The sequence below is a fragment of the Triticum dicoccoides genome, chromosome 4B, assembly GCF_002162155.2.
Source record: "Triticum dicoccoides isolate Atlit2015 ecotype Zavitan chromosome 4B, WEW_v2.0, whole genome shotgun sequence".
Classification (NCBI taxonomy): Eukaryota; Viridiplantae; Streptophyta; class Magnoliopsida; order Poales; family Poaceae; genus Triticum; species Triticum dicoccoides.
In genome coordinates, this window is record NC_041387.1 from 664,525,056 (window position 1) to 664,539,785 (window position 14,730).

At 48.1% G+C, this 14,730-nt stretch overlaps 2 protein-coding genes across 2 annotated transcripts; both read left to right on the forward strand.

The window, feature by feature from the left end:
* Positions 1-3,848: 3,848 nt before the first annotated feature.
* Positions 3,849-7,153, forward strand: LOC119292174 (trans-cinnamate 4-monooxygenase-like). The gene is made up of 4 exons (XM_037571006.1): positions 3,849-4,263; positions 4,623-5,059; positions 5,568-5,689; positions 6,338-7,153. The coding sequence occupies exons 1-4, from the start codon at positions 3,919-3,921 to the stop codon at positions 6,934-6,936; spliced, it is 1,503 nt and encodes a 500-aa protein (XP_037426903.1). The 5' UTR covers positions 3,849-3,918; the 3' UTR covers positions 6,937-7,153.
* A 3,438-nt stretch (positions 7,154-10,591) lies between these two features.
* LOC119293022 lies at positions 10,592-13,047 on the forward strand. The gene is made up of 4 exons (XM_037571633.1): positions 10,592-11,569; positions 11,674-11,871; positions 12,058-12,333; positions 13,036-13,047. The coding sequence occupies exons 1-4, from the start codon at positions 10,592-10,594 to the stop codon at positions 13,045-13,047; spliced, it is 1,464 nt and encodes a 487-aa protein (XP_037427530.1).
* Positions 13,048-14,730: the final 1,683 nt, after the last annotated feature.

Sequence of the window (14,730 nt, forward strand, 5' to 3'; positions counted from 1 at the left end):
AGCACGTCCATTAATATTAATGGGGATGTTATTTTTTGCATTCCTTGAGGGGGTGAGGCAAGGGGATCCTATTTCCCCTGTCCTCTTCAACTTTGCGGTGGACGCCCTTGCAACCATCTTGGATAAGGCTAGGATGGCTGGCCACCTCACGGGTGTGGCAGGTCACCTAATCCCTAGGGTGGGGCCACTCATCTTCAGTATGCGGATGATACCATGATTATGGTAGAGGCTCGGACCTGGACATCGTCAACCTTAACTTCCTCCTCTGCTTAGAAGCCATGTCTGAGCCAAAAATAAATTTTGACAATAGCACGGTGGCCGTGTTCGGCTATTATGAAGCAGAGAGCAGTAGATCGCGGACAACCTGAATTGCAGGTTGGCAGCCTTCCCTATAGAATATTTGGGGATGCCATTGTCTGATTCAAGGTTTCGTTTGAGCAGATTTGACCTTCTTATGTGGAGGGCCGCCGCACAGGCTGATCCGTGGTGTGGGCGGTTTACTTCCAACGAAAGTAAGACGGTCCTGATTGACTCTATTCTCTCTAGCATCCCTACGTATATGATGGGGTTGTATATTTTATCCAAGGGAGTGCATAGCTCGTTCGACAAGGACATCTCACGTTTATTCTGGCAAGCGATGAATGGTCGACAGAAATATCACATGGTGAAGTGGGCCAACATCTGCTTGCCAAAGGACCTAGGAGGGTTGGGAATCCTTGCGTCCCGTCGTATGAATGTGTCTCACATGCTTCTGTGGGTCTGGCAGATCATCAGAGGGGAGGGGGCCTTTGATTGCAAATTCTTCAGGCAAAGCACCTTCGGGGCTTGCCGCTTCTTGCGTGCGCATGCTCAGAGGGTTCCAGTTTTGGAAGTCCATCTAGAAGATCAAACATGATATTTGCCTGGGCTATCCTTTTTATTGGGAATGGCGAGGGTGCCATGTTTTGGCAACTGGGTCGATGGAGCCTCGTTATGCATGGGGTTTTCCAAACCTATTTGTCGTTTATGTGGATCCATTGCTCTTAGTCTCCGCAGTGGTTGAAAATGGCCACTGTAACATCTTGTTCCATCGTTCTTCTGGGCCAGTGGAGGTGTTGGAGTGGGCTAATTTGGGAGCGACCCTCCAACCTGTGCTCTCGGACTATCCAAACACTGTCTCTTGGAGCCTCTCTCCCTAGGGAGATTTCTCCGTCGCCTCGGCCCTCCAACCTGTGCTCTCCGCCTATGGAAGGTGCCCCTACCCTTGAATATCAATTTTTTTGTGTGGCGATTGTTGAGGGATCGCCTTCCATCGGCAACGGAGGTGCTCAATATAGGAATGGCTCGGGTAATGGGTTATGTCCCCTTTGTGGTCTACCAGAGAGAGGGACCCACATCCTCTTCTCTTGCATGGCGTCTCACGCACTTTGGAGTTTCGTCCAAGAGGCACTATGGCCTGATTGAGAGGCTCCGGACTTAGCCGGATTCCTTCAGGCCAGTCTATCCAGACCGACAGGAAGAGATGCCTCTTCTGGCTAGTGTTTGCGGCGTTAGCTTGGACACTTTGGATGACACGTAATAAGATGATGATCGAGCGGGTCTTCCTTCAGCGGGCCTCTGACTCAATCTTCAAATTATTGCGCTCTTGCAGCACTGGCACCCGCTAGCTAGGCAGCGGGACCACGACCGGCTGGGGCAGATGTTGAATGTGCTACAAGTCACCACTCTGTGTCTCTCTTCGCTGCAGACCCCCTGATGTTGTGGCCACTTGGTGGTATTTTTTCTATCTTTCTCTAATGCTTTATTTGGGTGTGCTTGTGTTGATGCCCTAGCAGACTATTTTATCTTGATGACCCACTACTTGTTGTGTGGACAAGTTGATTTCTTTATTTATAAAGCGGGGCGGAAGCCTATTTTTACGAATTTTTAATAGTGGGAAAGTCGTATACACTTTCTGAAACGGAGGCAGAAAACTTTGCCTCGATAAAAGCAAATATAATAAGGTACATTCAGTAGACTGTAAGAATTAAGCTATTATATTTCTGCTGAGTTGGATAAGAGAGAAGAAGATAGAGAAGGGAAGCGGGTTGTAGATTGACAGCCGGCTGAAACACGGACTCCAAGAAACATTATGAGTGTGTAAAGTGGGCCATGCATTAATAAAGTAATACTACTTAGGGACTACTCTCTCCGTCCCATAATATAAGAGCATTTTTGGCACTAGTGTAAAAAACATTCTTATATTATAGGACAAAGGAAGTAGTTACTATACATGTTGGCTATTAGGTTGACTATACGTGATGTGGCAACTTTATATAGCCAGTTATTGGCTCGCAAAACCCTTTTGGAGGCCAAGATCCATGGAGGCCGGTTTTCGAAAAAGTCAAAATTCATATATTTACATTTCAAAAAGTTCAGAAAAAATATAGATATACATGGAGGCATAATGCACATGTGTGTAAATTTTCAGGATGAAACACGTTGAAAGGAGGGCCGTGCAAAAAGAAAAAAAGAAATCTAGAGCTTTTTAACACATGATACTATTTATTCTCTCTGGCCACAAATTTGTCTTTTTGGTACATATCACATTTAAAAGTATCATCCTGAAATTTTACACACATACTTATAACATCATTGTTTACTTGTATATTTTTCAAGATTTTTTAAACTGAAAAGTTTGATTTTTTTCAAAAATTCCAGCCTTCATGGAGGCCGAGAGCAAAAACGCCTCACTCGTTGTTGCTATACTATTAACCATGCTCTGAGAGAGACTACTCTGGCAACAAGTGGCCTCAAGATGCTTTGCACCTCGGTTTCGGTCTTTATCTTTCCTATGACAACGGTGTGTAAGTAGAATATATATAGAAATAATGAGGAGCGAGCTGAACTGGCATTTAGCTGGCGAACATACTCTATCGTGGCTCCATGTTACATGTTACAATAAAGTCAGAGGTTTCATCAGTTAGCTATGTGACAGACAGAGTCTACGGCATTATTCAAAACCCTATGGTAATTACAATGAGGTAGCTCGAACGTTCGCCGTGTTAGTGGAGTCCTGAAATAAATCCTCAGTTGCCAGCTACCCGTATATGATATTAGACAGAGTCTCCGGCATTATTCAGCACTACGACAGAGCATCCGATACCCCTGGCATCGTCGTGGAACTTAGGAAACAGACTCCCGCTCTGCTTTACAAATAAAGCATAAATCAAAATACATGACCGACCGATATAATAGTAAGGGAGTTCTCCTACAAAGCAAATCCCATGAAGCCACAACAACTCAAAAAAAATCCCCAAGATATCAGACAACAAAAATCATACTGAAAAATGCAAAGGGTGAAAAGCAAAAAATGACTATGTTGTCGAAAGATAGTACAGGAGGGTCCGAAGAATTGGCATGACTCATGCTAAGGACACCTAACCTTCACGACAACAGTTTTAGAAAGGAAGACGGCGTGAAGCGTCACCCCTATGGAGTCCGAGGCGGACAAGGGTTCTCACTGAAAACCCTGACACGGAGAGGGCAACCACAACAGCATCCTCAATAGAAGAGCGGCACTCACAGGCGATGCCGTTGACGGCAAAGCATGAAGCTTTTACTCAGCTCACCCGTACCACCACGAGACGCCTAGGAAATCCGCGACGAGTGCAGAGCTTCGGGTCGTCGTGCAACTTTGATGATGCAGCTTTGGCGTCCTAATCCACCTACCATCCCACTGGTGAACATGTTACTCTCGCATGCATGTGCCTTTCAAGTTTTGACCAGATCGCGATTAGCAACAATGTCAACCTCCATATATACAAATGGTTTCGAAATTGTAGTGGCTCCGCACCAACCTCCATCTCTATAAGTTTCCTCTGCTCACATTAATCCATCCGTCCATCCCGCTGCTGCAGCAACACACACAAAGCCACAGCCACACACAAGCACACGACGATGGACGTCAGCCTCCTGGAGAAGGCCCTCCTGGGCCTCTTCGCGGCGGCGATGCTCGCCATCGCCGTCGCAAAGCTCACAGGCAAGCGCTTCCGGCTGCCCCCGGGCCCCTCCGGCGCCCCGGTCGTGGGTAACTGGCTCCAGGTGGGCGACGACCTCAACCACCGCAACCTCATGGGCATGGCCAAGCGTTTCGGCGAGGTGTTCCTGCTCCGGATGGGCGTGCGCAACCTGGTGGTCGTCTCCAGCCCTGAGCTCGCCAAGGAGGTCCTCCACACCCAGGGCGTCGAGTTCGGCTCCCGCACCCGCAACGTCGTCTTCGACATCTTCACGGGCAAAGGCCAGGTAATAAATCAGTTCGTTGAATTTACAGTTCTTGCATATACATACTAGTTCTTGATAGATACTACTGGCTGGTTTCTAGTAGTGTAATTTCAATGATTTTAATTTTAATTTTCACTAATTTCTGTACGCATTGAAATAATTATCTTTAGGTCCAAATATTCCGCAATTTCAATAGTACACACGAAATAAGAAAAATAAAATACAATCAAGTTCAAATAGAAATCCGATCCTTTGGCCGAAATAAAAACCAAAATCATTGAATTTCAATGCAATTCAATAATTTCAATAATGACTGCAATATTTCTGAAACTGAAATTCAAAACCATGTTCCTAACACAGAAATGATTGCACGTATGTAGGACATGGTGTTCACCGTGTATGGCGACCACTGGCGCAAGATGCGCCGGATCATGACGGTGCCCTTCTTCACCAACAAGGTGGTGGCGCAAAACCGCGTGGGGTGGGAGGAGGAGGCCCGGCTGGTGGTGGAGGACCTCAAGGCCGACCCGGCGTCGGCGACGGGTGTGGTGATCCGCCGCAGGCTACAGCTCATGATGTACAACGACATGTTCCGCATCATGTTCGACCGCCGGTTCGAGAGCCTCGCCGACCCGCTCTTCAACAAGCTGAGGGCGCTGAACGCCGAGCGCAGCATTCTCTCCCAGAGCTTCGACTACAACTACGGCGACTTCATCCCCATCCTCCGCCGCTTCCTCCGCGGCTACCTCAACCGCTGCACCAACCTCAAGGCCAAGAGGATGAAAGTCTTCGAGGAAGACTTCGTCCAAGAGCGCAAGTAAGCTTACTTAATTGCCTCTTACATTTTATAATTAGATGGATCGTGTGTCGATCGATGCTTGCCAGGACATGTTGATGTTAACCGATGTTGCATTAATTAAGCAAGCAAGTACCAAGTGGGACATGTTAATTCCGTTTGCATGAGCTTCGATTTAGGAGTACTCATCCTGCATCGGTTGCCTGGATACATTGGACACTGGTGCTGGCGGTAGTTGACCAGGTGCAGTGCATCAGTGACCACGTGAGAGTAGCTAGCTAGGATTCATTTTCACGAGGTGACAATACAATACATACACCGACAGTGGAAGTACATATATGATATATAGGTTTCTTTTTGCGAGAGAAGTACATATATAGGTTGATGGAAGTACACCAACAGATCACAAGTTTTCTTTTTTTCATTCAATCCAAAATTGGACCAGGTTCCACTATCAGAGATAACGGAGGTCACCAGTTATGCATCCGGGAAACTAATAAGCATCTACTGGGTTATCTTACAATTGCAGGAAGGCGCTGGAGAAGAACGGTGAGATCAGATGCGCCATGGACCACATCCTCGAGGCCGAAAAGAAGGGCGAGATCAACCACGACAATGTCCTATACATCGTCGAGAACATCAACGTCGCAGGTAAAACTCATCATCTAGTAAATATAATTAACATGTAGACATCTTTGTGTCCAACCTAGTTTTGACTTTTGAGAGAAGAAAAATGCTCTACCTAACCATTTTTATGAAGGAAAAAAATGTAGACCATTTCTTTGTGTACAGAAAGTAGCAAGGACGATTGCAATTTATATATTAAGATAACACGACATCTTCCATGCAATCCAACTCATCAATTAAATGTGTATTCATCTTTGTCAAACCTAGTTTTGACTTTTGAGTAGAAGAAAATTCTCTACCTAACATTTTATTAAAAGAATGCAAACCAGTTCTTTGTTAATAAAAACTAGCACACACGTACGATTGCATTTTTTTATCTCAAGACAATACAACGAGAGATCGTGATGTGCAGCTGGCGAAGAGCCAGTATTATTCCTTGAACATGCGGAGAGCCTAAATAGTTGTAGGTGCAACAATTTTTGGTGTAATTCATGATGAATTTATTGATATTGCTTTGGTATGGCACGTAGACATTAATATATTTCTCAAACTCGGTTAAACCTAGAGAAGTTTGACTTTAGAACAAACATTTTGGATGAAAAAGTACTAATTAATTTAGCACAAATGTTGACAAGAGAATGAGCTTGAAATAATTCTTTTGCATACATGCAGCAATTGAGACGACCCTGTGGTCGATCGAGTGGGGAGTTGCGGAGCTGGTGAACCACCCGGACATCCAGTCAAAGCTCCGCCAGGAGATCCTCGCCGTGCTAGGCCCCAATGCAGCGGTGACAGAGCCGGACCTGGAGCGTCTCCCCTACCTGCAAGCCGTCGTCAAGGAGACTCTCCGCCTCCGCATGGCCATTCCACTACTTGTACCACACATGAACCTCAAGGATGCCAAGCTCGCCGGCTACGATATCCCCGCCGAGTCCAAGATCCTTGTCAATGCATGGTTCCTCGCCAACGACCCCAAGCGGTGGGTGCGCGCCGACGAGTTCCGTCCGGAGCGGTTCCTCGAGGAGGAGAGGGCCGTCGAGGCCAACGGTAACGACTTCCGGTTCGTGCCCTTCGGTGTTGGCCGGAGGAGCTGCCCAGGGATCATCCTCGCGCTGCCCATCATCGGCATCACGCTCGGCCGCCTGGTGCAGAACTTTCAGCTGCTGCCACCACTCGGGCAGGACAAGATCGACACCACGGAGAAGCCCGGACAGTTCAGCAACCAGATCCGCAATCACGCCACCGTCGTCTGCAAGCCACTCAAGGCTTAGAAGAATTTACGATCCGACGAACTAGACGGCGGATCCGCTGGAATGCGTGCACATGTTTGTCTAAGAATTTTGCAGTTTTTGTAATAAGTTTGACCTTTCTTGGTGAGTTGGGTTATTTTTCTTCATGTGAGGTGTCGGGTTGTTGATTTGCAAAAACTTGGTAACGTTGATGTAAAACTTATTCGCACGAAAATCAGATTGCTAGTTACTCAATTCATAAACGCCGGCACGGTCAGTTGGCATGAAACTAGTCCGAGCCAATCAAGTCGTTGGTGATCATTTTCCACAGTGTTGTAGGGAGGTAGCTGATTTTTTGGAGGGGCCAACAATTGACAGATCGCAATGTCTGGACTCAAGAGACAAGGACGATCTAGCTAGTGTCGGACCCTCTTGGAGGAGGTAACACCCTACTCTTGCTCCTGAGATGTATTGCACTATGTGACGGTCAGAGATCCATGAGATCTCGGCAAGGCATGTTGTTTACAAGGTGATACTAGCGGAGTCAGAGGTGGGAGATAAAGTGTTAGGTGAGGAACCCTTGGTCTCAATTGGTGAAGTGTTATGCTGAATCAGCTTACCTACAAGATGCCCCTAAACTATCTTATAGACAATATTCTCGGGTATAGTTACATTGCATGTGCCAGTTTACAAGTGGGTGCATGTGCTACTGGTTCATGCCGGGCACTGGGTGGCTGAATCAGCCGGTTGGCTGCCATGTCCTTCAAGATGGTGAAAAGAGCATGCTTCTTTAGTGTACTCCATTGGGCCTCATTAGTTGGGAACATAACCTAAGAACACGATGACATTACTGAGAGAAAGAATAATAGGGTGACGTAAGTGCGCTATAAGAGATGTCATATTCAACTTTTGCTTAGTTGGAGGAGTGAGAAGAAGAAAGAGAACAAAAGCGGACAATAGATTTAGAATCAAATATATCATGCGCTCAACATCTTTTGTGGGAGGATAAGGTGGAGCGCATACTAATGGCATAGCATGCAAGTATGACTAACCGTACTGGACTATTAGGTTGGCTATATGTGCTGTTGCAACTCTTTATAGTCAGTTGTTGGTTATTATCCTTGCTCTAAAGAGCATCACCATGGCTAGTTCCTCGAGAAATAAAGAGAGAAGGGGCAGGCATGAATGACACTCAAAAGAACATAACTATAAAAATTTCAGAACAAAACACTCGCACAAAGATAACATTGATCAAGCATGAATTTTTTTTCTTTATCTTTTGACGAAAACGCAGATGTCCTGCCATTCGGTTATCAAGCATGAGTTTAGGATTCAGACCCGTACAAACATATAATAATTACATAAAAGTAGTTGCCGCATCTAGGAACATGTTAATCATGCAAAAGGTAAAAGTAATTGTTCCTTCTAGACATACTCCCTCCGTCCGAAAATACTTGTCATCAAAATGAATAAAAGGGGATGTATCTAGATGTATTTTAGTTCTAGATACATCCTTTTTTGTCCATTTTGATGACAAGTATTTTCGGACGGAGGGGGTATATGCTAATCATGCAAGCAGAACCCCTACTAACCAGATATAAGATCAATGTTGCCTTCTACATATGGATACTCTCCAAAAATATTGTGTATTTTTGTGCACCAATCATCACTTGGCATGTCTTGATCTGGCAGCTTCACAGTCACACTTTTAAGCATTGGCGAGCATCTAAGTACCACTTTCAGGAAATCTAACTCATGATTCTCCCCTTTGAAGCCTTCAATTTTCACTTTTCGAAGATTCAAGGAGATAGTTTGGGATCTCCAATCCTTTGAGCCATCGCAAGGACAATTTAGTGGGCATGCTTCTTTCACCTACAATAAATGTGAATCACGTCAATGGATGCTCTTCTTCAAATTTTGTTGAATGAGTCCAAATATATAAGCAGAGTGATAAATTACCTCGGATCTCGATACATCGATGTTAAAATTCTGTATATCTTTAAGACGATGCATGCCAAGGAGACGCAAGACAAATGCTCCAAATGCATGCCCCTTTGTTGTGAGATGTAGATTCAAAGTAGAGAACTGGGTGACCACATGTTTACCTATCTCCGCCACAAATCCGCGCTCTGCACCTTGAAAACTCAATGAATCCTGCATAATAATACGGCAAGATATCCATCACTAATAAGCTGATCTTTTAAGACAAACTAATAAATTGGGATAATTGTAGACTGAGCAAAGGATGACAGGAGACGTACTTGGGCACACATGTGCAGGGACAAGACCTCCTCTCCTTGTCTCTTTGATGTCTTCAAGCCCAGCTCCAAGAGGCCCCAAAGAGCAAGCCCATGAGTCACCTTGGGATACGAGCAGGACCAGCTATGCTCGCCGCCGTCCAGGAAGGAGGACAACGCCGTCAATTGCCTAAGCGCGCATGCCTCTGCGCGGCCTCTCATCGCCTTCATGCGGTTCACGAGGAGCTCTTGCAGCGATGTCGAGCGGACGGTGAAGTCGTCTACCGTGAGCACCTGCAGGCGCGGGCAGTTGGGGATCAAGACCCCGAGGTCGACGTTGCAGCCGGAGAGGGTCAGCCTCTCAACCAACGGGAACCCCGCGCCGGCCTGTGAGGGTTGCAAATGCAAGCGGAGGTCCAGCCCGTGCAGCTCCATCGAGGTGGCGCGGAGGAAGCGGGGTAGCCGTACGAGAAAAGGGGCCCGCGTCTGCGTGACCATGAAGCGGAGCTCCACCGGCGCGAGCGCCGCGGCGGCACGGAGCACCGCGGAGAGATTGGTGCCAACAACGTATTTTGTTGAGAAATTGGTGCCAGCATCGTACCGCGGCCTCCAGCGGTCTTGCGGCCCAACGGGATGAACCGCGGCGTGCTGCCGTCTTGCGGCCCGACGGGTGGGACGAACATCGGCGTGCTGCCGTCTTGCGGCCCGACGGGTGGGACGAACATCGGCGTGCTGCCATCTTGCGGCCGGACCGGGGGAACGAACCGCAGCCTGCTGCCGTCTTGCGGCCCGAGGGCGACGTGGATGTCAAGGAGGCGCACCCCGGGGCCGGCGACGCGGCGGAGCGCGTCCTCGAGCCAGTCGAGCGGGACGTGGTGGAGGGTGACGTCGAGCTCGGGCTTGGGGAGGCCGGAGCAGACGCGGGGCCAGCGGCGTGAGAGGACGCAGGTGCGCGCGGCGTCGCGTGCGCAGCCGAGGCGGAGGAGGACCAGGTGGAGTAGATCGTCCGGGAGGGAGCTGATGCGGTCGGCTGGTGACCCGCTGTCCTCCATGGCTAGCTCGCTGGAAACCCTAACAATACTGCGACGCGATTGGATGCATGCGGTGCGCGCGCGAGAGAAAGCGAGCACTAGTAGAAGGATCGGCCGGGGAATACGAACCGGAGTTGGCGTCGATTTCCATGGATCGGTAAGTTTGGGACCGAAAACTCCTCAACTCCAGCGCCAGGAACGAAATCCTCCACGGTCGATCCCGGAGTGTGAGATCCGTTCGGCGAGACCGCTTCTCGCTCGAAGCCCATCAAATCGCCCCTATGCGGCCCTCGTGTCAAAAAAAGGAGTCCTATTTTCCTTGAAAAAAGGAGTCCTATTCCCTAAATTACGTATTTCTGTTGCTTTAATTACTGTCTCCGTCCCCCAACCTCGGGCTTAGTTTGCAGCATTGGGGTTTCCAATTCCAACATGGAGGAGACGGAGAACGGAGGGCGCCATGGTTCAGCCGACCTCATCAGCGCCCTTCCGGACGATCTGCTCCTCCAGGTCCTCGATCGCCTCGACTCCAGACGCTCCGCCGCGCGCACCGGCCTCCTCTCCCGCCGGTGGCGCGGCCTCTCGACCCGCCTGCCCTGCCTCACTGTCACCCTCCACAAAGTCCCGCTCTGCTCGCTCGAGGCCGCGCTGGCCCACGCCATCCGTCCCGGGGTATGCCATTACTACCTCGATATCTGTGTCCCCTCGCAGGGCACGATCACCCCCGTCAGCATCTCCTCGCTGCTCCGCGCCGCGGCGGCGCTCTCGCCCGTCGAGATGCTCTTCGTCCTCGAGCCGGACGTCAAGGTCCCAGCTGGTCTGGACGTGAACCTGATTCCCATGGCGCTGCTCTACGATCTCCCGTGGAGCACGCAGTGCTCCCTATTTGGGGTGAACCTGCCCCGCTTCGACCACGCCACCTCCATCGACCTGCGCGCGCGCCACCTCCGCTTGCTCCCGCCGTCCTCCGGGTTCCCTTCGCTGGAGAGGCTCTGCCTCTCCGGCTGCGACGTCGACCTCGCCGCCTTGATCCCTCGCTGCCCGCGCATCCGCATCCTCCGGGTCAACAACAATGGTATGGTGGCCATGGACAGCATCACAATCCACTCGGCGTCGCTGCACCAACTCTCTGTGGAGAGCAGCAACAGATGTACATCCCGTATAGACATCGAGGCGCCTGTGCTTAAGCAATTGAACCTGTCTTTCCGTGCCGGCGGCGATCTCAGGGTCTCCTCCGTCTGGGCACCAATGGCGGAGAAGGTCTCGTGGAGGTGCTCGTATAAAAAGCCCACTTATAGGCTTGGTCTCTGGGGCCTCTTGGAGGCCGGCTTAAACACCACCGACCACTCCCAAAAAGGCGGCTCGCAGCTCCCAACCGGCCATGTCCTCTCCCTACACATGGCTGCCCAAGTATGCATCTCTCCTGTCTTGCTTGCTTGCTCAATTCACCGGATTTGCTGCGGGCTAAACTGATGAACTTAATCATGATGTCATTTTGAATTGATTTTTTGCAGAGGTCATACAGATATCTAAATGCGGAGCACACCTTTGCGGCAGAGCTCGATAAACATATGGTTTCCAAATTCTCTCGTTTGGACCTACATCTTACAACCACAGGGCATGCGTTTGGAGCATTGGTGTTGCGTCTCTTTGGGTTGCATCGTATTCGTAGAGCTATTCAGAACCTTAGGATCGTACTTCAAAGATCAGAGGTAATTTATCGCTTTGCTTACACCCCCTCTTATATTTTTTTACGGAGGGAATACATTTTGGAATATATATGTGGTATCACCTCTTCAACAACAAGAATTGTAGGCGCATTGTTATGCTTGAGCTAAGGTCTCAATAGTTGAACATCTATTATATGTTGTTACTGTAATTCACATTCTTTTTACTAGGTGAAAGAAACATGCCACGTAACTTGTTTCTGTGGTGAGCCCAAAGACTGGAGAACACAAACTATCCCGTTGGCTGGTCTTGAAACCGTGGAAATTGAAGGCCTCCACGGGGAGGATCATGAGTTTGATTTCTTGAAAGTAATGTTTACATCTGCTCGAATGCTTAAAAGAGTTACTCTGAGGCTGGCACATGGTGTCACCCCATGTGTCGATTGGTGCACAAAAGTGAACAACATCTTCAAGGCGTTTCCTTTCGTGAAGTGCAACGTTGATCTGGTAAGCAGGTCTGATGCATGGTTCACATAATCATGGACGCGAGAACTATTTTATTGTTTTACCGTCTAGAAGTCTGAACTCATCCTTTAGCCTTGTGCCTACAGTCTTTTGGTCTGAAACGTATGCAGTTCTTTCATATCAGTAGGCTTCATAGTTTGCAAATTTCTAAGGCTTTTGGAATGTGCCAGATGACATGTTATTAATTATTTGTTCAAGGATGCCCTCTTTGTTTGTTGAAAAAATCGACATTGATGGTCCACATGCTACACAGATGTTCTTCCATTATTATGATCATCTTTTTCATGGGTTCAGTTTCCCATTAGTGGTGGCCGAGAGGTCTAAGACTTCTCTATTCTTCTGTTTATTATTCAATCATACCATCTACTTCTATATACATGTCAGGTGATTGTGCATATGCACTCCAATAATTGGCTGAATATGCTATATTTTCTGCTGATTTCTCTTTGATGGAATATTAGTTCTGAATTTGTACATGCATCCCCCGCTTTTATTTGTGAACTTTTTAGTCTATACAAGCTTCCTTCACTTAGTCTCCCTGTCCTGATTGAAACTAAGTTGGCCGACTTAATATTTCCACGTGACTGAACTTGTTTTGTTTTACCTCCTCTGCATGCAGGGTCAATATGTAGCAGCCAGAGATCTGCATTGACATGATTCCCATGCTTACGGTTGTGGATTCAGGGTGCTCAGTAATAAAATCGTCCTCTCCCATGCCGACAAACCCTTGTGTGATTTCAGGATCTTGCTTCATGGCTTCAATCATACTACCTTCTATTGTTCTGCAACTATAAGGGAGCTACAGGCTCGAAGTGCTGCACAGTAGTTTATTATTGCATATTAAATGTTAATTTTCACTGTTGTTGTGACGTGGTGAACTCTCCGTATTAGAAGACAGTTGTTGTAATCCTCAAAATATAGCCATTGCCATTGATATTCTGACTATTCTCATGTCGGGATCTCCGGTAAAAAACTATGTGGCGCCATCTTCACGTCGAAGAAAAATCCTCCTCTAGGATTTTGGGACGAAATAAGCTATATAGGTGAAATCAATCAATCGGGGGCCTCCTATGGGCCGCACACACTCCCTCCGTGCCATAGGCCAGGGCGCTTGGTTGGGCGTGTGGGCCATATGGACCGCCCTCCAGCTCCTTCCTCTAGATTTGTGGCTCTTTTCCTCCAAAAACCAAGTGTGATTTAATTTATTATTGATTGATATTTATTGTTCTGCATATGAAAAAACAATACCATGACAATTCTGCTCAAAACAATGTTCGGTCGGTTAGTTCTTATTCAGCTGTGTAAGACAAACGGAAAAACATAGCCAAAGTGTTTATAGAAAAGTAAATACATTTGAGACGTATCAGGCAATGTCCTTGGTCAACGGTTCCACACTGTCCCTCAGGGATCTCCATGCTTTTGTATCCCTCGGCTCACTGCGATAATGACGCTGCCTCGTCATGCATAATTGATAGGTGCCACAGTGACAACTCAACCTGTGATTACAGAATTTGTGTATTAGGAGGGGTTCTTCATGGCGACTTCTCGAGTTTGAGAAGTACTTCCTTTTTCTGGGTTTATAAGTTTGCCTCGAATTTTGAGCATAACTCCGACCCAAAATAAGCTGAACTCATGAATTGTTTGAGTGGAGTATATTCTTTTCCTTCCGTTTAATTTCCATTTAAAAGTACTAATGTAGTTTGTTTTGCCTATTGCACTCTTTTGGGATTTATACCGGTTTAACAATAGAATAAATTATGATAATTAAGGATGGCCTAGATGTTATAAATTTCCAGAAATAAAAATAACTTAACACTAGTAAGCATGCATGTGTAACACATCTTCAAGGAATTATGATACAGTCTCTCCTAACATCTACACTAAGAAGATATGGACGGCTTACAACATCTCTTTTGTCGTTGAGATAGAGGGTATCTGCCTCCTTAGGGCATCTCCAGCCGTTCGGCCCCCCAGGGCGTCTAAATAGAGCGCCCTGGGGGCGTGCCGGCGCTAGTTCGGCCTCCGGGGGCGACCTAGCTCCCAGTCACGCCCCCACGCGCCGCTCCCAGGATGCGGGAAATTCAAACTTGGTCGTTCCTCCTCTCAAAAGACGCCGCAAATCCGGCGATCGGACGTAGTCTGGCGTTACAAAAAACAGAGGGCCGCTGTGCGCAACGATTCACTCGGCTTGGTCGGCTCCAGGCGTTGGCGGAGTCGGCGTGCGCGGGCTCGTCGGTGTCGGACCTGCTTCGTCGCAGGGCTGCATCGGCGCGGCTTCGGCACTGCTGGGCGGCGATGTAGAGGCGCCGTCCGGGCTTGGCGTCCGTGTGGTCGTGGGCGTCATCGGCGTCGTCGGCGTTGCTGTCGGCAGCTCGTTTA

Coding starts and splice junctions, on each gene's coding strand:
- LOC119293022 (XM_037571633.1), top strand. CDS start 10,592: ATGGAGGAGACGGAGAACGGAGGGCGCCATGGTTCAGCCGACCTCATC. Junction 11,570..11,673: donor CCCTACACATGGCTGCCCAA/GTATGCATCTCT, acceptor GATTTTTTGCAG/AGGTCATACAGATATCTAAA. Junction 11,872..12,057: donor TCGTACTTCAAAGATCAGAG/GTAATTTATCGC, acceptor TCTTTTTACTAG/GTGAAAGAAACATGCCACGT.
- LOC119292174 (XM_037571006.1), top strand. CDS start 3,919: ATGGACGTCAGCCTCCTGGAGAAGGCCCTCCTGGGCCTCTTCGCGGCG. Junction 5,060..5,567: donor GACTTCGTCCAAGAGCGCAA/GTAAGCTTACTT, acceptor TTACAATTGCAG/GAAGGCGCTGGAGAAGAACG. Junction 5,690..6,337: donor CGAGAACATCAACGTCGCAG/GTAAAACTCATC, acceptor GCATACATGCAG/CAATTGAGACGACCCTGTGG.